Below are 25076 nucleotides of genomic sequence, written 5' to 3' on the forward strand. Positions count from 1 at the left end.
TAATGAAATTTTAATGCCATTATGTTTTTTGCACTTGTTTATGTAGGCATAGGTAATATGTTGGAAGATGAGAACCTGATGAAAACCTCTTTAAGCAGAGATCATGGCATCTAAGTAGATTCATAAAATAACTTCTGCAGCAAGAGTTTAATTGTAATTTTAGACAAAACTTTCTAGTTATGTTGAACTTAATTTGAAGTTACTTCAGCAGTTTTCATAAGCCTATAGTGATTTTAAATAAACTCCCAATAACCCTTAAGCTAAATCAGTGATAATTGTAATACATTCTATAAATCTCCGAACATGCCACACAAATGTTTAGAGATTTGTGGCATGTAAACGGTTTCCAATATGTAGTGGAAACAGTTTATAGATTTTCAAAAACCAATAAAAAATGTGATGGATTTACGTTGTGTATCCTTGGACAAATGACACATCCACATCACCTTGAGTTTTACTGGTTTAATATAATAAAAGCACTGTTGCAGTTATACAGTGGATTCTGAAAGATTAGTTAATTATACATATATTATTGCACTGATTGAAGATTGGATATTGCACACCCTGATGCAAGAAAAAAAGGACTACTTTCAGACTGAAGAGTTATTCACATCTTGATGAGTAAACCTTTTTTGCTCGTTTCAGTTTACATGAAATAGCCACAAAATGGCTTAAAGTAATTCCTTTATTCTTACATTTTTACAACACATTTTGCTTTAAATTCTTGGCACCATGTTGCTTCATGACAGAAAAGTTCGAACTGTGCCTTTAACAAGGCCTCTGCAGATTGGGCACTTCCGCAGGGATGGTGCGCACTCCTTGCACACTACCAGGTGACCACACGGGATGAAGACGATGTTGACCTCTTTGTCCATACAAACTTTGCAGGTACGCTCCTCCTGCAGGCGCCGCAGCTGCTCCTCCATTGGTAGGTCTGTGGAGTCAGAAAGTTTCAGTCAAGTATGACCATAAGAACCTGAACCTAAATCACAAATACAATTGCACCACCTAGTGTTAACATTGCGTAGTGACAGTACATTTGTGTATAAAGGAATCAAACTTATTTTACTGGTAGTTGGAGTTCTTCGCAATTTAAATAAAATGTAAGAGGTTTTAAACAATTTTTCTGTGAAATTCAATACAAAAACTGACATCACAAGTGTTGAAAAAACCCTCAATACTCAATCTTTACAGTGTTAACCGCACATCAACCTTATCAATGAAATGCAATTTAAAATGTTGATTCTCAATAATCCAGAACATGACACTTAGTATTCAAGAAGCTTAGTATTCAAGAAGGAAACTGGATGACTTCTCGTTTCTAGATGTTTTTGCGTACAACCCTAAAGCCTTTTAAATAAGACGAAGCATTTTTAGGAACCAAGTTGTTGTGTTGCCTTCTATTCAAACACTTGGAACTAAAAATAAAATATTCAAGCACCAAATATCATTTTATGCAGATGTCACACAGGACAGTGACTATCTTCACACTGAACATAAAATAGTGTGAAGGTGATGTTAGATTTGTTGTTCAATGTAAATTAATTAGTCAAACTTCAACTTTAGAGAAAACTAGCTATAAAAAAAAAACCCAGTCATTCACAGCAGGTGACCATTTCCACTTCCATTTTGGAAATTATGACATGACCTCACAAACCCAAATAGTTTCACATGACTGTAGGTTGGGTAGATGTCATTTGTTATAACATCTTGCTTACTCAAGAAAATTCCAGAGATTGTATGTTGCACTTCTCATTGAGTTCTTAAAACAACCTGCTATATTTATATTGGATAATTTTGCTTGTAGAAATGTCATAAGATTAGGTTGAATCAGAGGAAGAAATCTATTACCTGAAAGATCTTGGCTTGGTGAAGAAGCTTCATTCGACTGAGCTAAAAGAGGGAAAAAATGTGTCAAAATCAGGCTTTGATAAAAAAAAAAAAAAAACAAATGTGCTTTCAGAGCGAAATCCTGACTTTGAGTTTCATCTTACTAGAATCCATTTCAGATTTTTCTAGCAAGTCTTACAACTGAAGTTGACCTCTGAATCCTTTTAATAATCTTCTGTGGGAATAAATGTTCCCCAAATTTGTCTTCACCAGAAACTGCATTTCTGTTACATTTTCCAGAAAAGTTCAGATTTTAAATTTTTTATAAATATTTATACCAATTTAATGTTTTAGTATTTTTATAATTATATATTTATATTTGAAAAAAACAAACAAAAAAACAAATGATTTTGTAGGTTGTCCAAATATTTTACGACTAGATATCTCTAATGACATTTATTTGAAGCACAGTTTGTGATTTATTAATTAAACGCAATGTTGTGTTCAGCATTTAAACCAGTTTGGAATCCAGTGGATAATTTAAAACTTTCTATCTAAACACTGAAGCTGTGAAATGACCCTTTTCTGAATCAATACAGCATTTATATGTGTTGTTCCTTAAATTAACTCAAAACCTAAAGCAATGGCTTTGTGCCATCAAAACATAATAATCATCAAATAAAGGCAAAAAATAAATAAAAATGCAGAAACTCTTTACCGCTACAGAAAAATCAACATTTCTATAAAAAAAAAACATGTTCAAAGTTTAAAAACGATGCAGCTAACTTTCATACTTCTCAGGTCTGTGTTGGTGTCCTGTGGTGAAGTCATACCCATGAGGTCTCTGAGCAGGTGGACGTCGTTTTTCTGGATCCAGTTGCGGAACACCTCGGCGGCAGCGTTTCCTTTGTTGAGGACGAGCTCGATCAGCTTGGCAGTTTGCTGCTGGGCTGAGGTCTGGGCCAGGAGGCTGCTGTAATCCTCAGCAGCTGCAGGTGAGCAGAGACCAGTCAAAAAAACTAAAATTTACAGGAAACCAGCAGGAGGTTCAGCTAAATTCACAAAATCTTTCCCATACGATAGCTGCTCAATGTGGATCAACAATCTCAAAGATCTGGTAGCCTATATTAAATTAGATTTTTAAAAAAAAGGTTAACGTACATAACACATTTTGCTCTCTTAAATGCTCCAACACCGGCTCGACACTCTTCAGACGCTGAGCCAATGCCGCCTGATGCCTCTTCACAAACGTAAAACCATCTAAAACGACAAAAAATTAAAAAACATAAAATTTTCATTCAACAGCACAGAAGCAGCACATTTCTCAGTTATTTCCTCACCTGACGCCATCGCCTCTGCTAGCATCTCCCGCTCCTCCTCCCTCTTTTGGTCTTCAGCGCTGAGCAGATCTGAGACCAGCTCCTGGACGGTCCGGTAGTTCTCGCCGCTCGTCAGGATCTTGCTCTGCACCGTTTGCTTGACGAGGCTGCGGTCGAAGCCCATCTCTAGAGCAGATTTGATCACAGGCGTGTTCATCATGACGGCATCTTCTGACCGCTCCTCTCCTGGACCCAGATGTACCACTGATGGGGAAAAAAATGTCATGAACACTTTAAACCACTGTTATGGTAAAATTTTTAACTTCATATGGGTTTAAACTCACCTGGTGGATCCACAAACTCTCTGGAGCTGGTGTCTCCTGTTGTTAGAAGCTTTTGGAGATAAAAATTGAGCATTTTAAATCACCTGGAGCAGCTTTTTATCAGCAAGTAAAATCCAAAATGATGCTCTGAGCTAACCTGCTCAAACAGGCGAGGGAATCGAGCCTGAATCTGGTGGACGAAGTCTTGTCCCTTCTCCTGAAGCAGATATTCACACCTGCAAAAGAACAATCAGGAAATTATGCTCAACAATCAGAGCAGTTTTATAAATAATAATAATAAAAAAGAGGTAGGAAAAGCGAAAATTTACCGAGGAAACCATTTTGCATGTTCAACCCATGGATCATCCCCAGATTCCCAGCACCGCAGGCCTCCATCACAACAGAAACACTTGACGTCATCGTTTCTCCCTGAAGGGACACACAGATAAATACGCTCGGTGTGTCATGTGGTTTTAGGGGAATTTCAGGGGCTTGGGGAAGGTCAACAGATGATAACATCTCAAAACGTGCCAATCATCTTTCTCTTTCTCTCTCTGGGGGAAATTTAAATGATCTAGAAAGACTAGTTTGAGTTCTGGTACAATCATACCATAAGTAGTGTCCATAAAAATTTGGTCTATATGGAATTTCCAAGTTAAATAAAATGAAACTCTGCATTCAAAGCTGTTGTATAAAATCCCCTGCTCCCTCTTTCGAGGTAATTTTCTTGACATAAATTTTTTTTTTCACCTTTACGAAATTAATAAACACAAACGAGATTATTAGCAAAACTGCAGTTCCTAATTCCTGTTTACTTAAAGTTTAGCCACTGCATGAGGAAACAATCACAAGACGAGCCATCCAATAATAAATAGTAATCGTTTGCCGTCCTTACCCACATAGTAGAAGCCGGCCTTGGCCAGCTGTTCGGGTCGGACTGGAATACGAGACGGCCAGTTGACGAAAGTGAGAAGCCGCTCATCGCTCTGCTGCATGGAGGGGTTGGACACACTGGTGAGGGCTGGGGCTCCAGCTGGCACCTGGGATGTCGTTGCTAAAGATACGGTTCCCGCGACGCCGGACAGCGACACGTTATCGGCTCGGTCCCCCCGGACGAAGCGACAGTTTGGATAATGGCGCTGATGCTCAGATACAGCCCGGTCACCCGGTTCCCAGTTGTTCAGCTGCAAACCAAGACAAACTCTGGTCAAAGGTCACTGACACTTCACAAGAGACTTGTGGAAGAGAAAAAAACAACACGTCTTTTAGGAAATATCATAAAGAGAAAGGCGTGAATCTCTTAAAAATTAATTCTGATTATTTTGATTTATAAAGTGATGATTATAATAATTTGCAGAAATTTAACATAAACAACTTTAAAAATGTAAATGCTAAATTTTACTTCTCAAATTTGGCACATAGTTTTGCTAAAATAAGTTTAACTTTTTTATAAATGCTTTAATTGTGTCACTGAAACTGTAAACCCACAAGTACTTTTGTTGTTTGTACCTAATTTAATATTTCCAATTATATGAAGAAAAAATTAATAAACCAAGACAGATAAATCTCTGAATTTAATCTGGCAAGATCTGAAATCCTGAAATAGGAAACGCAACGCTAATTTTAGCTCCAAAGGTTTACATAGCATCTGTCTGCATGGTGTTTACAGTTGCAGAGAGAATAAACATGGCATTAAAAAGGTCAATTCAATAACTCCTTTAGATGCCCACCTGTCCGCCGCAGCTGAAGCAGGCCACCCTGTCACCTTGGCCCAGGTAGTAGAAGCCTGCCTTGGCCAGTTCTGTGGGGGTGATGATGGAAAGTGTCCAGGAGTGGAAGGAGTCCAGGCGGTCCTGCTCTCTACGCATGCTTGGGTTGTGGCACGTGGGTCTCTGATGGGACATGTCCTCTACACCCCGAGAGCTCAGGGGACTGGAGGGCGGCAGAGCAGAGAAGGCCGTGTTCAAGAAACCAACCGGATCCTCGACTTGGCTTACTGACGGGTTGGGAGCAGCCGAGCCGGGACCAGGAAGCTGGAGGAGAAGGAGAACGATGGGAGTTTAAAACATTCTCAGCTTTCTCAGACGACTCTTCTCTCGTATGAATCATGTAGTCTTTTGAGTAGACAATCTTTGATCTTACTGGTAGAGCCGGGGCGATACGAAGTGGGGAGAAAGCAGAGTGGGAGGAAGAGAGAAGGTTGGTGGTGGATGGGAGGCTCTGAATGAAGGAGCAGGAAGGCGAGAGCTGTCTGTGTTTCTCTGTCGGACAGTCCCCAGCCTGCCAGCCCTCGGCGGTCACGTTACACCTGAAGCACTGCACCCGGTCGCCCACGCCGGTGTAGAACCAGCCCGCCCTGGCCAGGCTTCGCTCTGTGACGGGGGAAGCTGGGAAGCGGGCGAAAGTAGATATGCGATAGAGCTCTGGGAGAAATAAACAACAGCACAGTGTCACTTTAGATGGAGGGCAGCGGGAAACGAATGAAGATAAATTTGAGTTAATGCGTAAAAGGAAAGGTCTAAAAAATACCTGAAGAGTTGTCGTATTGTAGGTCAGGTGGCGGCCCATTACGACACAGTCCCATCAAAAACTGGTTGTTTTTTAGCTGAACAAGAGTTTCCATTTTTGGATTTTTTTATATTAATAATAAGGGGAAAAAAAAAGAGATGTCCCTTCGAGGGAGAGGGGTTTGAAAAAAACCCAAGGTCTTTCTTTCACTCAAACATATTCACACTCAAGTCTCACACACACAGACACACACAGAAACTGAGAACGCTAATACAGCTAAATAAACCAAAGACATGACGGGACGCTTAAGAGTGAAAATGAAGGCAAGCCACGCATAAAACTTAAGAGCTTGTATTCTCTGCTTATTTTTTACCAGTAGCTAACAGGAAGCACGAAAGCCAAAGTGCAAAACCTGTCAGAAACAGTGTAAGTAAATATGCGATTAAACAAAGCACTGCAGTGAATCAAACCCAGCCTGAATATTATCATTATGAGTCTGATCCCGAGACAGATCAACCAGGATCAGTATACACCCTACTGTTCACCTTTACCACAGACATATCTAACCCTTGAAACTTATGTGTAAGCTTAAGGATAAACATTAAAATAAATTAAAACAACAACAAAACAAAAAAAAACTCAAGCATGCACACATACAGACCTGGGAATATGTGCTTTCAAACCCCTCTCCCCGTGTGGGGCATCCCTTTTCTGGGTGTCTAAGCTTCCATAATTGAAGGCTAAAAATCTAATTAAAAAATATTTTTAATCTTTTAGAGGATAATGAAATTCCCCCTTTGAGTTGTTTTCTGGTGGAACCTGCAGAGACACAAGACGAGAGATAAATAAAAACATACTTGAAATACCCAATTATGTTGAATTATCACGTTGTAATAATTGGTCTTAGTTGAACACGTCACATGACGCAGATTTCTGACACTTTGTAGAACCATCTATGTTTGGTAAATAGACGTACCAACAAGTTTTAAAAAGTTCACCTTCAAATCTACAAAGTTTTCAATGTGACAGACTGGAATTTCCTCAAGCAGTTTGGAGTGGTTTACAGTTTTCCTACACATCTTTTTTTGTATTTGTTTTTAGTTTGAAGTGATCATTTGATACATTGTCTTTGTCCTAATTATTCATTCACTCTGTGTCGTTATATCCTATCATACCATACCAACTTTATTTATAAAGCACTTTAAAACAACCACAGCTGATACAAAGTGCTGTACATTAAAACACAACAAAAAAATAAAAACTTACAGTTTAAAACCTAAACAAACATACAATTTAAAACTAGATCCCGCTGGAGTTGAAAGCCAAGTAAAATAGATGGGTTTTAAGACGAGCTTTAAAAGTGGACATATCCTGCTGAAATGCATTTTTTAGTGAGAATTTTATCCCCACCAACAAAATCAACTGTACATTATTAACTGGGCTTTATGATTTACCATCTCAACAAGTTAGTTATGCAGCAGTATAAGCAGCGCAGAACTATTTATACATCTCTTTCCATGACCAGTTCAATATAATTTGTTTTTCCTAGAAATGAATCATACTGTGTATGTGCAACTTATCCTAATCAAACGACTTTTTAAATTAATTGTATGTTAGTTACCCTAACATATAATGTTAGTGAGACGAGGTCATACATTTTAATTGAAGATTTTTAGTTATACAAGATGGTAGGTTAGAATTGTGTTGTACAAGAATCAAAGAAGTGTAAAATATATATTAAAATCTAGTTTATTATCTGAAAATAATTCGTTTTTTAATGATTCCACAAAAGTAAATACAGCTAGGTGGAAAGTCCCAAAGGAACGGTGTTTCCCTCCCATACCATACCAAACCTACATTTTGATTAACAACACCTGTTTAACCTTTACATAATGCAAGGGGGAAATAACCACTTTGCAAGCAAAAAGGAGTCCCCATTTCCTCTAAAGCCTTCTCGTTTGAATATTGTTCCGGGTACATTAGCTTTGCTGTGTTGCATTTTTACCAAACGTTTGCCAGCGTTACGGCGTTTCCTTTCTAGCACAGCAGATGAATAAATGCCAACTGAATGTTTTGAGTCAACATCTAATCCGAAAATAATGACGCAGCAAAAAACACTCAAACGTTCTTTTTGTAGCTCTACAGCCGTTAGCTCGCTAAAGCTAGCCTCCGCTAATGCTAATAAAAACAAGGATTTTGTCCGCTCCACAACTCATTGTTCCGTGTCTCAGTGGACAATTAACTCAAACGGTCAACTGTAAAGGCTCCATTACGAAAACAAAACCACAGCAACAGCTGCCCTTTGCAATTTTATACAACACTCACCAGCTCAGCTCGCAGACGGACAAAAGCTCGGAAAGTCCCCAACGTTCCGAAGAATTGACGTCACCTTCCGGTTATGGCTTAAAGGGCAAAAATTAAAACAGTCATTAAAGGAATGAATGAATGAATGAACTGCTCCTGGCAACCCCTTGGAAATCACACGGGTTAAAAAAAATTGCGTGACTAGAATTTAAATACATCAGAATCAGATTTTTGGTCAAATCTCTAGTTTGCTTTTACTAAACCATGTTGCTAAAAAAAAAAAAAAAAAAAAAAACCGTTGATATATAAATACAACCATTTATCTGGATTTTTTTTAGTCACCAAAAAATCCAGATAAATGTGTCCAACAAAGAAGCACCAATTAACTTGTATTCACAGACTTTGTCTAGGATAAATCAAATAAAAATAAAATGGACAAGACAATATTTAATAGCAACCAATATAAGCAATATTTTTTAATTCAGCTGGGTTAAACTTAATTAAATTTTGAAATCCCAAAAGAATTTTAGATAATTTATCTATAGATCAATTAATGACATCACTGACCAGTCCAATTTTTAAAGTAATTGCAGTCAAACTAACAAATATTCCACAAAGACAAGGTTACTTACATCTGCTCGGTGCTCGCTGTACTTCGGTACAGAAGTAGATTTGAATTTTCACGTGTCTTTTTACCCTAGATCGCCACGCCCCGTCAAAAAAGGAAAGCGAAACACGTATCTGAAGAAACGCTCATAGTCTTAGCCAGTGGCGCAACTACACATTATTCAGGTGGATGCGAAAACATAGATCGCCCCCCCGAAGCGACGATACATGAAGGGTAAAACTCCCTACATTTACCTCGTTATGTGCGCGAGGTGAAGCAAATTAAAGCTGAAGTCAGGATTTTAAAAGAAAATAACCATAAGGAGCAAAGCTGGAGTAATGTGAGCTCAATCATCCCAAATAGAAATTTTCTTAATTCAAAAATATTTAATAAAATGTGAATACCCACCCTGGATGATGAGCTGTTTTGAATGATTTCCAAGAGTCATTGAAAAATACGTGTTTTTTAACAGCAATTAGGTGCTATTAACAACCGCACCTAAATTCACCTAAATTCCTCCAGTCTGAACTTGTTGCAAAAAATGTCACAAAACCGGTTCAGAGCGACCAGGCTGTCCAGGGAAGAAACCACCTGACCCTTCATCAACTCAAAGTCCAAACTAATTCTTTAATTAGTTTGTAATTTATTTTTTTGAGAAATTACGTTATTTAGACAGTTTGAATAACTTTGAGTCCAGATAACAGAGATGAGAAACTCTATGAAGAACAGAAGTGGGCCCAAAACAGAGCCTTGAAGAACCATGCATTTCTGATAAGTAGAAACTGACAGGATGTGGTTGATATAAACACAGGAGTCATCCTAAAACATTGTGACGCCTCAGAAACCCTTTGTTACTCATAAACACATGATACCAAGAAGGGAGTTCAATAAGCTTCACCTGATTGATCATGAGGCGCAATTTCTGTTCTGATGAAACAGTCAGAGAACATTTCACAATGATGTGTAAAACCACACAGTATCAATCAATCAATCAATAAAATTTTATTTGTGTAGCACATTTCAGCAGCAGGGCATTTCAAAGTGTTTTACATAATTAAAATAAAAACAGCATGTGACATTGAATAAACAGTACAAATTAGGTCATCAATAGGTTATCTGCAGTTTGCCATGATGGTAGGATCATGACGTGGGAAGTTCAAAATCCAACGCCTGCTACAGAAGTGCTAGGAGTCAGATAAGATAAAAACCAGATACACAGTTGAGCTAATAAATATAGAAGAGTGTTGAGAATGACAACAATAATTACATAAATCCAGGCGAGAAAGAAACGAAAACTCCAGGGACCAAACCCGCAGCCGGATTTGATGAGCTGGGTATTTTTGTGGGTGGGTGGGGAGTTTAGTTCAAATCCAGCCCGGCTGAACTTAAAAATTTATGCTAAGATGAGCTGGAAAATTGAAAGAGGGAAAATTCCAATGTATGTGAGCAGAAAAAAATAAAAATAAATTTTTTTTTATTTAAACAAAATTTTCCCTTAGTCTTTTTATTGCCCAAAGACAAGGGAAATAAAAACAAAATACTATGGAAAGCAGAGATCGTCACATTGAGATTTTTTAATTTGCGTCATTTAAATGTTCAAATCTAAATAAAATCTTCTTTAATGTGCGTCAACTTGCGTTTTGATGCAATAATTCAAGATAAAGTTTTAGTGCTCTGAATTTTCAGGAATAAAATATAATCCTACCAATTCAGCTAAGCCATTACAGGTAGACATATACACCTGTGTGCTGTTTGGTCGTAGAAATGAACAGAACAGGAAGCAAAATATCCAGGTGTAATTTCAAAGTTTATTAAACAGAAACTTCTTTAATTTGATTATAATTATATTAATCATGCATAAACAAGTAAAAAAAAAAACAACAAAAAAAACAAACCTCAAATCAAAACTCTTTGTAAATAGTACAATAAATGTTATTATATGCAACATACAGAACATAGCAAGTGTCATGCATGCCAAGATAAATAATAGACTTGGTAGTGTGTTTGATGATGTGCAATAAATCACTTGTTAAGCTGTTCGGCACTTTAAATGAGAGCTACTAAAACAAGACCGGCTGCTTATGTGGGATTTTCAGAATGAAGTCTTCAGTTATAGCACTGCATAAACATTAAACAAGGAAGTCAGTAAAGAACCAATGATCTTATCTGGTCATTGATAGCTTAATACTCAGATCAACTCTAAACACACTGCAGAAACAACCAAGCAGATAAAAACAGATATAATTTCCACATGGCTTGACTTGACAAGGGAAATAGTAAAAAAAAAAACTTCCTCATTTACCGATGCTTGGACCTGATGTTTGCAGTTTGAATAAAATATTCTAAAAATGCAGCATTTCAAATTGTATGTCACCTTTACCAGGAATCCCAACTTCTTTAAGGTGTTTATTAATAATAATAATAATAATAATAATAATAATAAATAATAATAATAATAATAATAATAATAATAATAATAATAATAATAATAATAATAATAATAATAATAATAAAAAACTATGTTTAGCAATCTTAGTTACATCTGGGAAGCTAAGTGTTTTGTATTGATATTGGCTGAGTAGTAAAAACATACAGTATGGAGGGACATCAAAATTGATTTCATGTCTAGAATAAAGAAAAAAGGAAAAAAATTCATAAAATTAACCACTGCAGTCACCTGGAAGATCGAACAAACTGTTTGATCTTAATGGCATAATTTTATCTCCACTATAAGCTTATATGACTATTTTAAACCTCGAAACCAATCATGGGATAAAGCATTCTTTAAAAATGAAAATCTGATGGTATTACAAAAATGTATGGCATCAACTTAATGTTTAAAAAAACACTTCAAAAGGGTCCTTTAATTCTAAATGTATTTACATGAATAAGAATCACACAAACAATCGATGCAATATTTAGAAAGCTAAATCTAAAAACAAAACAAAAACAAAGCTAAGAAGGTTTGGGATTTGAAGTTAGACATTTCTTTCCACAAAACACTTGAATCTCACTTTCTGATGCTTTGACACCAACAACATTCACTGCTTTGACTTTTGAGTGAAAAGCAGAATCAAAAAGAAATACTGGATCAAGAAATAGTATATGGAACAGATTTTCAGAAATAAATGAAAAAGTAGCATCTAAAATGTTGGAAGTCAAGGAGAAAGTGAGAATTTTATACACTTTAAAGCTGATGAGATGAAAAAAAGAGGCTGTCTCTATTTGAGTGTGTTTCATATTGACCCGTTGAATGGATGCAGCTTAAACTAACAATGGGGAATACTAGGAATGTTTCAATCCAGCATTGCAATAAAAGTGTTACTGAATAATAATCATTGCAAAAATCTTAGGCTGCAAATATTATTCCTCGTACATTTCCCAGGTCAGATGGCAACTAGAGAGGACTTTTTCCAAAACAAGAGTTTGTCAGAGTGAAAATGAAACAACTATCAGCACAGTGGAGTTAATTAGAATCCAAAATAAATACTGAACCTGTGAAGCTCATGTTCAGTGCTGGCATGGAATAGAAGTCTGCTATAAAAATATTTGAATAAACAAACAAACAAACAAACAAAAAAAATACTAAAAGTGTTTTAAAATTACCCAAATATTGGTGGCCAATATCGATATGATTTGAAAAAGTTTTTTTTAAAAGGTTTTTTTAATCATTATTGAGAAAAGAAAAGCTAAGAATCAAAAACAAACACAAAACAAGAAACTGATGAATGAAATCCTGCATTATGTTGGACTTCACCCTGATCACGTGCTCATTTGCTTATATATTGAAGTCTCAAAGTTTTAAAAATACATATTTAATGTTCAAAACTAATATATTGGCAATATTCTTTAGAATCGGCTGGATTTGTTCATTCAGGCAGACAAATCCTAAGAATCTTGTACTTATTTTTAAACTTGCTCAACTGATGCAAGTTTTGGGAGGAAATATTGCTATTTTCTGACTCACCACAAGAGGGCGCCATTCCCTCCGTTTTAATAAGAGATGCCCTGAGATTTCGAAACTACCGTAGTTTTTACCTAAAAAATCCTTTGATTCTTTGCTCACTTGTTAAAATGCAATTCTGAGTACATGTAATAAAATCACAAATTGCTCAGACGTAGTAGCATGAGATGCTGCTTTTAACTTTCACAAGTCACTTGGCTAATTTAAACCTTTAAACCTTTTTTTTTTAATGTTTATTATTTTTTTATTAAATAAAATCTTTATGTTACATTAATGCTAGTTTACCAGGTTTTTGTGTTCAAACCACTGAATCAAGAACACTTGACTCTTACTTAAGGCAATCCCAAGTGTGACTTTGGATGGAGGACCAGGATGAAAAGAAGAGGAGCATTTTGCAAAAACCAGACTCAAAAAGAGAAAACCTCCAGATTTTGTGAGAGTCATTTGTTTTTTCACACGGCAGGAAGTGAATTCTGTAAGTAGATATCCAACACATATGTCTGTAGCATATTCTCTCTGAGTAGCTGTTCTGTACCACTTTTAAATCCGAATCAAATTTCCCAGAATTCTCAGTCATGCTACAAAAGCTCGATTTCAAACCACACTCAAATGGACGGCGGCTGCTTGCGTCTATAGCCAGGTGAGTAGGCTGTCCCTGTCCATGTGCGGCCCGGAGAGAACTGTGTCCATTTCCATCAACATGTCTGAAGTCAAACTGTCGGGGATGCCGGACATCAGCTCCTCATTTATCGGCAGCACGGGCATCGACTCTTGCAGGCCCATTGAGGGAGGCTCACTTGAGTCACCTGAACAAATCACAGGCACAGAATGAGATTTACAATAACCTGAACAACTTACATGCATTTATTGCACCAATGTACAAATATTTAAAAAATATCAAATATAGATATATATATACCAACAGGAATGCAGATTATTTAAGCTACTTTATACATCTTTTTAAGGTGAAATAATTAATTTGGGTACAGAAGATTAACAAACTAAGTCTATCTATGTAGAAAAAAAAACCGGTAATGTCTTAAAGCTGCGATATTTAACTTTTATGAAAAATATTTTTCTTACATATTTGTTGAAACTGTTGTTAGACAGACGAGGGTCTTAGCGCTGTCAATCGCAATCTTGTGTGATTTGTGTTATCTGCTATGTTGCAGCTAGCTGAGCCTGTTGTGAATGCTAAGACTAGTTAGCAAGGCCAACGATGTCGGTGGTAAACGGTTTTTCGGTAACAGTAAGTTGTTTCTTGACCGTTAGCACATTTAGCAGCGAGTAAATGAGAATGATTGACAGCGTTAAGACCCTCCTCCTGGCTCTCATTGTTTTGTTTTTTTTAGCATTTCAGCAATAGCAGCTCAACGAGGAGGTGGAGTAGATCAGTCTTTTCACAGATTACTTGTCACGTAACATACTACCATGACATGGTGACAGGCTCAACAAAGATGTAAAAAAATATTCTTTATAAAAGAAATACATGCAGGAGCTTTAAGAAAAGAACAAATAAGAACAAAAATACATAGAAAAATGTAATGAGTCTGGATTGATATTTAATAAAGACAGCTATAAGGAACAATACCAATGTCCATGTGATCCACAGAGCTCAACATGTGGTCCGACGTGCGTGATAAGCTGCTGACGCTCAGACCACTGTCAGTGCTTTCGTTGCGAGAGTGAGCCCTGAGTAAGAAACAAATAATTATCTGCAGTTCTAAGATAATCTTTTTCCTTCAGGTCTGGCCACCTTCTGCACTCAGAGAATAATTATTTCGGTCAGCATAATTCAGCAAATGTACGAAAGAGTATATTTCGTACAGTTACTGAAATACAGAAAATGTACAAAGCTTACAACTGCAGTAAGCCAGTATGAAAGAGGTGTTTAGTTTCTCTAAAGTTACTCTGATGCTGTGTCACGTTTACCAGAAGTCTCAACCTGGATCAGGGAATCATGTTACAGCCAACAATACAACATTCCAGCTGTAAGGTGGGAAACTCCGTGGGTTTTACTAATTGTTTTTCTGAGTGACAGACTAAAAGCTACTGTGGGGGGAAAAAAAGCCAAAACAAACCAATTCTCAGCATTTTATGCATTCAAACACCAAAGGAAGATGTTCCCAAATACTTCCTGTCAGAAGTGAGGTTATTCATTTTCATTTGGGAACTTCATATACTCTCTGAAGCACGGCTGCCATATTGGATTCTGCACTCTCAGTTTCCTTCTTGGGATTTCAATTTTTGACACTTCACATAGTTTCAAAATTCAGGCACTGTGAGTCACAGTGACACCTGACTGAATGCTGCATGCAGCGTTCTTTGAATTAATCCATTTTTTGACCTCAGGTCCTGGACTTTTACTTCTACCAATCTATTATGTACTGTCTGACAAAAGATTGGACAAGCCTGATTAGTTCAGAAAGAGTTTTGGGAACCTTTCTGAGCAACGCAGTATCCAACAGATTCTACATAAACACTATAAAACATCTTCAAGCTATCTGCTAACTTTTATTCCTTTGTTAGCCCAGTAAATGCAACTTAGGGTCAGGAATATAGATACATTTACAAATCTACTGGCACTATTTTTTCCCCTGAGTATTCTGTGTATGAACAACACAACTGTAAATTGCGTACTTTTCACTAACTTGTAGTATTGTGTTAGTAAAGACGTACCCGTTAAGGTTAGATTCTTGGTTTAGGGTCCTGATCCTGATATCCACCGAAGGGACAAGCATCTGTGCGCTTCTGTCATGGTCCATCCCGCCGGGCATCTGGTTGCTCCCTCCCGCCTCCTGCACCTGAATACGTGTATGCTTAATTTCATTTGACTTTAAAGAAAGCAGAAGTTTAGGATAACATTGAATATTTATGGAACGACTCGCTCCAGCTTGGTACTCTCTCTGACCTGTGGGGCAAATTGTGGAAGGACGGCGTGCTTCAGTCTGAGCTTTTCTAGTCTTTGCTGGATTGCCAAAGGGAGGACGGCCGGGTTCACCTTCGGGGCTACAACACAAAAAGACATTAAAAATATACGCATGAACTTCTTCAAAATGAAACATAAATCATACAGTGAAACAATTCATGAAATATAGAGTGTCCAACACTTTGAGATCCTTCTTTTTTGCTGTCTTGCTGCCAAACATTGAGCTATTCTAATAGCGCACATTGGAACACAATGTTTCTCATTGACAACTGTCAACTCAGGAGGCACAAAATCTGTTATAGTGTGCTACCTAGACGCGGGTCGTCCCATGTGGTTTCCTGTTTTATGTGATCAATGTAGTACACCTCTCCTTCTGCAGTCACAGCCTGCTCCCAGCCTTTAGGCAGTGGACCTGAACAGCAGTAAAAGTACAGAGTGAGAAGGCAAATGGTTGCTGGAGCCAAATGGAGTGTTGAGAGGAAAGTTTGTAGTTTGCAGATTTTAGGAAGAGAAATGAATAACTGCTTTATTTTATTTACAATTAGAAAAATGAAACAACTGTAAGTGCATTTTGCCTAGCCTCGGTGTGTGTGTGTGTGTGTGTGTGTGTGTGTGTGTGTGTGTGTGTGTGTGTGTGTGTGTGTGTGTGTGTGTAAATGAACGTCCATCCTTAAAGGGTCATGCTCACCCAAATCACACTATAAAAATTTTAAAATACCTCTCAGAAGAAACAGTGTCTCCAATGCTGGGAACATTTACAAAATAAGCTAACAAATCTGATAGCGGCTTTGCCGTAGTTGAGGGTCTGGGTGATGTCCTGTAGTCTGTTGTACATTCAGTTTGTTTTATACCAAATACTGAAAGCAATATTTGACTCATTAGACGGTAAAGAGTCAGCCGGGCCAAGGTAACGTTTAAAAACTAGGGGTTACGTTGGTAAAAAGAGTAAACCTTCTCATTCAACTCTGTGAACTTTGATTAACAATGTTACAATCCAAAGAATTTTTTTCTTATGCTCCAACTTAAAAAAATAAAATAAAAATCCACAAAACCTACTTTTTTTTTTTTTTGCTTAATGCTTAAAATAAAGAACCATATTTCTTTTTATATTTTAGAAGAAAAACAAATGCACAAAGAAAATGTATAAACAATTTTAAGTGGGAAGTTGCATATCTATTCAAAACAAAGTAGATCGTCACCTAATAAAGACAAATATTCCTTGAATTGACATGCTCAGACAAACAAATATGATTACAACATTTGCAAGGATGATCTCGTGGTTAGCACAGTAAGTCTTCTCTGAGTGTCACAGTACAGGACAGAGTCTCATCCCCACAATCAATAACTTTAATCTGGTTTGAGATTAACATCTTTGTGGATGAAGACATCCACAGGTTTTCATCGCTACTTTTTAACAGAAACATCCAGATGAGGCACTTGTTACAAAAGGAGAAGATGATGGATTTCTTTATTTTTTCACAGAAAACCTGTGGCAAATAAAACCCCGACTTTGCCTCGACTTTTTTCCAACACTCAATCAAATAGTAACTAAGTGAGTCATTAACATTTAAAAAATTTACATGACTGAAACTTTCTTAATTTATGTTGATATTTTAAAAATCACTGCTTTTTATCATGTGAGTGGTTTGTAAAGCTGTTTGGCAGGCTTTTCCCATTTCGCTGTTGATCAAACAAATCTGGGTGTGGACGACCTAATGTTCACACAGCAGACAAAAGTGGCGCAAATCCAACTTCTCTACCAATATATTACTGGTATCTGATTTCTTTTAAAGACAGTGTGAGCACAAATCAATTTTTCTTCTCGATTTCACACCCAGGTCGCTTACATACACACTCCCAAACTGGATTCTTATCTGATGTTGGTGCAACCAACTTGAACGGTCATGTCACATTTCATCCAACTTTTAAGTCATCGAGGTGTGACAAACATCGCAATTTTGTTGGGAGGAGTCGGCAAGTACCAAGGTCAGATGTAAACAATGGACTTAACAAGTATTGCAGAAAATGTTGATGGAACTTGTCATGACTGCACAACAAACTCAGAATGAATGGAAATAATAAAAAACAACAACTAAAGATTGGTGTCTGCCAAACATCTGAATTAAGACTTTAAAATGCACAGTGCCACTTTTTAAGCATTTTTCACCATTTAAAACTACACTGACTGTAAAGGAGAGACAATACTGGCTGCCTTGGCTTCCTGTCTGTCAGTATCATATGACCTGCTCTGCAAACTGCAAAATATGAGGTGCAAAAACAATAGTTAAAAAGGCGAGAGATTAAAGTTTTGCATAGGTTACAAGTGGATTTATCAACAACAAGTCCTATCAAAGCATGCAGTAAACATGCTAGATTTAGCCTAGAACTTCAATTCCACTATTGATGAAAAATGGTGGAAAGTGTTGAGTCTGATGGGAATTTGGAAATCAAGCCCATCTTAACTGAGTAAAGTTGGTCTCAGAGAAACATGAAATATAAAGGATGTTCAGCTGAAACTCAGTCTGAGAATAAATATATGTTATTATCAAGAAAACTAGATTCTGCAACATCCTGAACATCATTGGTGAGCGAGTTAATAAGTGGAACACAGACATGATAGTAATGAATATGGACACCAAATCATCTTTAACCTTGCTTCCCTGTTATGACTTATTTCAGCAAAAACGAATGTATTACTCTCTCAATTTTAAAAATAGGGACACAGTTGCTGCACTACTCTACATTTTAGGTATCTAAGCTAACATGGGGGTAATATCGATGAAACGTGATGTGGCATTGTACTGTAATTTGAAACTACTGAGTTTTCAAGCAAGTAGATGTATTGATTTTAATGTCGCATCGGCCTGGCACTTAGCATTGGTAAATAATTCGCCTTAATTGAATAATCCGTTTCAGGGGCAATGAATTCTGATCTGGACATACAAATTATTTCCAGCACAATGTGATATTTTGATGGGTGAAGCTCAACAAAGCTTTCAAGCAGCTTGTCCAAGCAGTTTTTCCTCAGTGAGAAGGTTTGTCAGTAACACTTAAAACCATTATGAGTCTAATAATGCCTAATAAGCAGGTGGATGACAACTGAAAGCAAAAGTCAGTTAGAAAGAGTTTTTTATGAGAGCCTGATTGCTGTTTAAAAAAAAAGATCTTATAGGTTGTACTTGAAGTCAGTGATCACGTGTTGCATCATCACATCCTGTGGTTGATTCTCTCATTTAAAGAAATACAATTTGGGTAAACTGACCCTTTAGACATTTACATCAAGCTAATAATGGAAAAAAGACTTATACAACCTGCATGATTCTTTTTAAATTGCACCCTGATGTAGATTTACATATTAAGTCTGATCATTTTTCAAAGCAGAGGCATTAGTGTAAGCAACCCAAAGAGAATCCCAAAGGAACAACACCCAACACGCTCCAGGTCAGATGGAGACAGATGGCGACAAAAAGGGCACAGCGCTGCAGTGTGATACCTGTCTCAGGAATAATATTTTTTGGTTGCGTAGTGGGGGCTGGGTTGCTGAAGGAGTGGGCGTGGCTCGGGGTGCAGGCGATCTGATGCTGGGCTGCAGCCGACTGAAGCTGGGACAGGCGGGGGTCCTGCCATGTGGTCGACCTCTGCGCGTGGCTGAAGAATAAAGAAACCACACACACACACACAGCAAGCGATGCATCTATTAAACCGCAGTAACCTGAAGGGCGAGGAGCGTTCTCCCTCAGACTCGCTTTACCTGTACGACCAGATGTGCTTGCACATCTATGCTCCTCGAGACAATCTCAGGCTTTTCACAGAGCAGGAAACGTGCTCTCATGAAGGTGAAACCCAACAGGCCACAGAACTGGTTCAACTGTTTCCTGTTTGCATGAGTTTTAATCCTGTGTACAGCTCTGCTACTTTACTTTTAGAAAAATGAGAACACCTTGTGTGGCAAAAGAATTACTTGTAGAAAACAAAAAACAATATTTTGAATCATATCAGAGCTGGAATGGTCCTTTCGGACATCTATCAGGCTAAAATATTCAGGTTGCCACTTTCCAGTTCCAAAATCTGCTGATTCAGAATCTGTCTTGCACAACCTGCTTTGGGAAACTGTCATCCGGCACAGAAGCCCTTTTTAAAGAAAACCTGCAGAGCCAGAGATGCAACACAGCGTAAAAACTGGAGGAAGCCCTTACTTGATGAAGTACCGTTGGCCAGTGGGCGTCTTGGCCATCTCCCAATCCTCGGGGAGTGGCACATCGTCGGGTATGATTGGTGTGGCCACTGCATTGACTGAGTTGATTGGGAGGGAGGCCGGGGAGGAATGAGCACGGACGTGATGAGGGGCGAGGGAGCTGCACACGCCTCCGTCTGAACTGGCCTGACGAGAAAGGAGCAGGGTTAGCAAGTCTGCAGCGGAGTGACAAATGGCAATTCGAAGCATAAACTCAGAGCAAAAACAAAACGAGTTCAAATGGGTAATGAAAGCTAGACTGTACAAGAGTTGCTTCACACACTGCACAGTCTCGCAGCCAAGTGGTTTTATTGCAAAGAAATGTACACTGGAAAATGGCAGGATTTTGCGATGCATCATTTCAAAACCTTTTTCCTCCTTTAACGTGGCATTTATCCTCCATAACTCAACTAAAAAACAAACAAGCTTGTATTGACCTGTTTGCATAAGTGTATACATACACTTAACCCAAAACCTAAGTAGCTTTTGATCAAGTTCAACATTTAGTTTTCCTTGGCAAGAGTCCATCAGCATCCCTCAGCTTCAGTTTTCAATATTTACCTCTTCTGCCTGGCAAAGGTTTCCAAATCATTTAGATTGTGAGGACATATCTTGTGTAGTTGATGAACTAAACAAAAGAAAACCAATTCAAATTTTTATTTACAAAACATGAAGTAATCCCAGAGCATGACTCTGCCACTACCATGTTTATGCTTCGCTGTTGTTTTCTTTGGAATTGTGGATCAAAATTCAAGTTTGGTTTCATCAGACCACAAGTGGCTCAACCTTTGGAAGACTTCAGTAAAGTTTGAAAGACTTCTTTGGAAGGAAAGACTTCTGTCTTACAAATGTATCTTTCATCTGACACTTTTCCAATAATCGAGCAGAAACTCCTGCAGCTCCTTCAACTGTTGCCGTCCGGCTCTTGGCATTGTCTCTGAAAGGTTTTTGTTTTGTCTTTCCATCAGTTGTGATTTCACTCTTTTCTCATATTTTCTTTAAGCACGTTGTTACTGTGCCGTGGTGTGAATTTATAATGGGGGATTATGTTTCTGACTGACACATTTGTGCAACAAGATCTTTTGATCCGTTGTTCCCTCTCTGCAGACTTTAGTTTTGCAGGATGCAAATGCTATCAAAATCGTTCTGCAGTTGCAGAAATGTGCTTCTGCTTAAGCAAGTTCACTTTAAATGGTAGCAGGTATGTACTGAAAGGACAAAATATTGTAAGTAAATCAAAAAGTAAATGAAACTTTGTTTATGGGAGGTTGCTCACAGGTGTGCATCCACATGCCGCCTAAGAGCTTTTTTTTATTTTAAAAATGTTCTCCCTTCCTGATTGGCTTGATTTTCTATTAAAGTGTGCAGGATTTTTTGTCACAACAAAATCATAAAAATATTTAAAATGATTTATGATTTTTTTTTACACAAAAATGATTTTAATTTTAAAAGGGGTTAATGCAGGTTAAACATCCCCTCTGTAGTGACTTCAACTTTTTTTTAAGAGTGACAAAACAGTAGCCGGCACATCCTGCAGTCTGATATTAAGGGTTTAGATTTCCTAAAACGAATCTCTTGCATGTGTTAAATGCTGCAAAACAATTCAAGTAACTATTGCACTCATTCACAGCTGGTGAAGTTGTGTTTGTTACTTTCTGCAACTTTTTGTGTTCATTCGAGATTTTCCCACAGCTGGACCGAAAATGACAAGGGGTCAAAATCAGCTACAAAGATGCAACATGAAGAGGTCTGATAATGGCAAAACTGAGTGACCTTTCGTGGTTGTAGTCGCTGGAGCTCTGAGTGCAACAGCCTGTATCAAACTAAGAAAATGCAACTTGAAATGAATTCAGCAGAGACTAAGAGACGTAAAACTGAATGAGATTTCTTGTGGCCCTGAATGGATGCACAATGTCCAGTTTGAGTATTATAGCGTCTGTGTATTCTTTGTCACCTTAGATAGTTTGTGCCTTGCTTTTAGTGAATTGCGATCAATTTTACAGCAGTAAAATGTATGTATAACGTTCTGATGTTTTAAACTGTCTGCGCAGCTGCACAGGCCAGAGAAAAATAATTATGAAGCTCTGGATCTAAAAGGAGAAATATTTACTGCTATGTTAAGATGTGAGGACTCTGGACTCCCAAAACACTGGTACAAAAACTAGCGGATTACATTGTTTTTGTTGTTAAAATTCCTATTTCCAAAGTATTTAATGAACACTCTGGTTTTAAATTGGGGTCACAACCTCCTGACATCTTCTGAAATGAAACTATAAGAGTAAATTGATTACGGCAAAAGCATTTTAATGCTTTAACAGATAAAAACAGTATTTATGAACAAATAATAATAACCTGGTTTTTATGTCATTTTACCAGTTTCATTTGGATACTATCAATCCTTCCATACCCAACCAAAGGCCAGTCAAAACATTTTTCTCTATTTTTGTCCATGAAAATCAAAGTGAGCAGCTAACAAAATGAAATGTATGAACATAAACCTATAATCCTGAATCCTTTTGTATGTTTAACCCATGGATTCATTTCATATGTTTGGAATTAATGTAAGAAACAATGGTCAATGTTGAGAGGTGGAATTATTAAAAATTTAATCTAAATGTGAATCTTAGTAAATTAATTATAACTCAAAGTTAGTGAGAATTAGTCTTGTTTGATTCCATGCTCACTGCCATACATGGCAACAAACTGATATAAAATCAATAAAAAATGAAAATGAATAAAATTAGAAGGCACCAAGTTGGCATAAGTGAACTGTGACCAAAAGATTTTAGTTTTAAAAGGTCAAAAACTATAATTATTAAGTCCATTATTCTCCTGTTGCAGCAGAAGTACCACTGGTGGTTACCTGAGCTGCTTTTAGTGGGATTCATTCCCATATTTGCTAATTAAGTCCAAGGTATTTATGAATATATCACAAACAGTAAACAGATTATTTAGGTTTGATCTTTGCTTCCTCAGAAAAATCTGTGAATAAATTCTCTAGACCTCCCTGTAAAAACTGAAGAACAGTGAATCTGAAAGTTTTTCCTCTGTCTATATCCACCCATATATTTATATCTGTATTTGTATTTATGTATTTATATCCATCCATATATATAAGAAACCCACTCTTGGAAATTTTAACCTTTCAGCAAATTTGCTATTTATTAGCAGTTCTGCTTATTTATATCTCATCAAAACAGAGATACACAAGGCACTGTAAAAAACAAAATCTACCTGTGAACATCTAGGTGCTTTTTGTATGAATAATAATAATAATAATAATGATGATGATGATGATGATGATAAATAAAGAACATTTACTCGGGCTAACTCCTATGCAGGTGATATCTGCTAGAGCAGATAGCCTGACTACTACAGAAAATACTATTGGGTTCTCTAAAAATCCCAATAGCAACAAATGAATAGTTTCTGCCCAGTATGGGTGCAAAACCACAACTCAGTTAAGTGGGTGTTAATGCTGCAATGGATAAACAAATGAAACAATTAAATGTTCCAAGAAACAAATAGTGAGGATGTTTTTTTGTTTTTGTTTTAAATAATGACAAAAAGAAAAAAAAATCAGATTACGTCTTAGTTTTTTGTGCAAATAACGTCAAACCGCGGTACTTCGCTCGATGTTATATCGTGATTATCTCCTCAGAAGCCTACACGCAAATGTGTGTTTTCCTGCTCAATTTCTAAATCCATTCACTAAATATTGGTGAACTTCATGCAACAATAACCATCCTGCAGAGCGAAGCAATTTGCAGTAACATTACTTGTCTGGAGTGGCCCCTGGGCTCCGGCGGCTTGAAGAAAGAGTCCGGAAACTTCCTCATCCTCATGGGCACGGACTGAGTCTGCCTGGCCGCCTTGCCGGGGTTCATCACGGCGTTGAAGAGGGCCTCCAGCTCCGTGTTGGAGTCCCCGCGGACGTGCACGACCTGTTGCCCGGCCGGAGGCGCGCCGCGGTGCGCGTCCATGTCGCCCAAAGTTTGGAATCGAAACGTAGCTGTAGAAAAAGTTCGCTCATGTAAAACAAACGAAGAGTAAAACGCAGATTGCCAAGAAAAACGGGGTTGGATGCGCCTGTGTGCAACAGTTATGATCAGATGTGTTTACACTTTCAGACCCCCCCCTCCCTCCTCTTTTAAACCCCCACCCCATTTGAACTTTTTGTGTCGATGCCTCGGCGTTTGAAGCTCGAACTTCTCCAAGTTATTTAGCAACAGGAAAAACATCAAGCGTCAGGTAAACGTGGTCAAAATGGTGTTATTTAAGCCATAAGATCGCGGACAAAAATCAATCTCGGCAGAGCACAACATGCCTCCCACATACCTCAAGCAGCCAGAGCGTCCCCACTCCTCCTCCTCCTCCTCCTTCTCCTCCCCTGTGTATTACTGCAGGGAGAAAAAGAAGTCCCAGTCTGGAAAACACTCAAGCCGACTCCGTTTCCCCCGACACGGACGGTGGAGTAAAAACCCTTTAAAAGGCGAGGCAGGGCGCACACAGCAACAAGCTGGCCGGGGAAGAGCGATTTCACCGAGACCTCTAAACTTTTCCCATCCAGCGTTCAGTCCAGATTCATGTGATAGTGCGCAGGGGCGGGGTTGTTGGGTTTAAAGCTGCCGCAGTCGCAGGGCAAATATTTCACACTCAAGACAGATATGTAAACCATCGCTGGTGAAAACTTCTAGAAAACCAGGAGTTTATTTACAGCTCCGAACTAGAGCTGGTCAGCTGGGAAACGAAATAATCACATTTATTCTGTATTTAGTTTATTTTTAAAATCCATCTTGCGCATTTTCCAGTCGTTTTTTTTTTAATAGTAAAGGCAAGAGGTAGAGAGTGAAATAGTGCAACAGCCTCAGATAATCTAATAGAAGGGCCGCATTAAGTTCTTCATTTTCCCCGACTCTGGGTCTGGAGGGTCTTGTGTATTTTTTGGGGGGTTGGGTAGGGGAAATTGGGAAGTTGCGCCGAGAAAACATCCGCCCCATGATGAGGCCAACCCAGTCCGAGCCTGTTTGTCCCGTGCAGGCTCAAGCCGCAGTGTAG

General features: G+C 37.9%; 2 protein-coding genes across 5 annotated transcripts; both read right to left on the reverse strand.

Moving 5' to 3' along the window:
- Nucleotides 1-447: 447 nt before the first annotated feature.
- Nucleotides 448-8400, reverse strand: birc2 (baculoviral IAP repeat containing 2). 2 transcript variants are annotated; one of them, XM_008427132.2, is made up of 13 exons: nt 8306-8400; nt 6002-6799; nt 5615-5895; nt 5203-5505; nt 4368-4656; nt 3802-3901; nt 3630-3708; nt 3494-3542; nt 3171-3413; nt 2992-3090; nt 2625-2819; nt 1852-1893; nt 448-934 (listed from the first exon to the last, which is right to left on the reverse strand). In XM_008427132.2, exons 2-13 carry the CDS (start codon nt 6093-6095, stop codon nt 741-743), a joined length of 1968 nt encoding a protein of 655 aa, XP_008425354.1. In that variant the 5' UTR covers nt 6096-6799; nt 8306-8400; the 3' UTR covers nt 448-740. The 2 variants fall into 2 exon arrangements, with proteins under 2 accessions (XP_008425354.1, XP_008425355.1); XM_008427133.1 differs by having other exon boundaries at nt 2664-2819; nt 8306-8382.
- A 2279-nt stretch (nt 8401-10679) lies between these two features.
- On the reverse strand, nt 10680-24687 carry LOC103475479 (transcriptional coactivator YAP1-like). 3 transcript variants are annotated; one of them, XM_008427130.2, is made up of 9 exons: nt 24357-24687; nt 23798-24030; nt 19981-20165; nt 19278-19432; nt 16095-16196; nt 15767-15864; nt 15535-15659; nt 14447-14547; nt 10680-13661 (listed from the first exon to the last, which is right to left on the reverse strand). In XM_008427130.2, exons 2-9 carry the CDS (start codon nt 23999-24001, stop codon nt 13486-13488), a joined length of 1146 nt encoding a protein of 381 aa, XP_008425352.1. In that variant the 5' UTR covers nt 24002-24030; nt 24357-24687; the 3' UTR covers nt 10680-13485. The 3 variants fall into 3 exon arrangements, with proteins under 3 accessions (XP_008425352.1, XP_008425353.1, XP_017164245.1); XM_008427131.2 differs by lacking the exon at nt 16095-16196 and having other exon boundaries at nt 24357-24643; XM_017308756.1 differs by lacking the exon at nt 24357-24687 and having other exon boundaries at nt 23798-24346.
- Nucleotides 24688-25076: the final 389 nt, after the last annotated feature.

This window comes from Poecilia reticulata, linkage group LG14 (genome assembly GCF_000633615.1).
Source record: "Poecilia reticulata strain Guanapo linkage group LG14, Guppy_female_1.0+MT, whole genome shotgun sequence".
NCBI classification, from domain to species: Eukaryota; Metazoa; Chordata; class Actinopteri; order Cyprinodontiformes; family Poeciliidae; genus Poecilia; species Poecilia reticulata.

Coding starts and splice junctions, on each gene's coding strand:
- birc2 (XM_008427132.2), bottom strand. CDS start 6,095: ATGGAAACTCTTGTTCAGCTAAAAAACAACCAGTTTTTGATGGGACTG. Junction 5,506..5,614: donor GTATCGCCCCGGCTCTACCA/GTAAGATCAAAG, acceptor CTTCTCCTCCAG/CTTCCTGGTCCCGGCTCGGC. Junction 2,820..2,991: donor AAGAGAGCAAAATGTGTTAT/GTACGTTAACCT, acceptor GCTCACCTGCAG/CTGCTGAGGATTACAGCAGC.
- LOC103475479 (XM_008427130.2), bottom strand. CDS start 24,001: ATGGACGCGCACCGCGGCGCGCCTCCGGCCGGGCAACAGGTCGTGCAC. Junction 20,166..23,797: donor CCAGGGGCCACTCCAGACAA/GTAATGTTACTG, acceptor CTTTCTCGTCAG/GCCAGTTCAGACGGAGGCGT. Junction 13,662..14,446: donor TGTGGATCACATGGACATTG/GTATTGTTCCTT, acceptor TGATTTGTTCAG/GTGACTCAAGTGAGCCTCCC.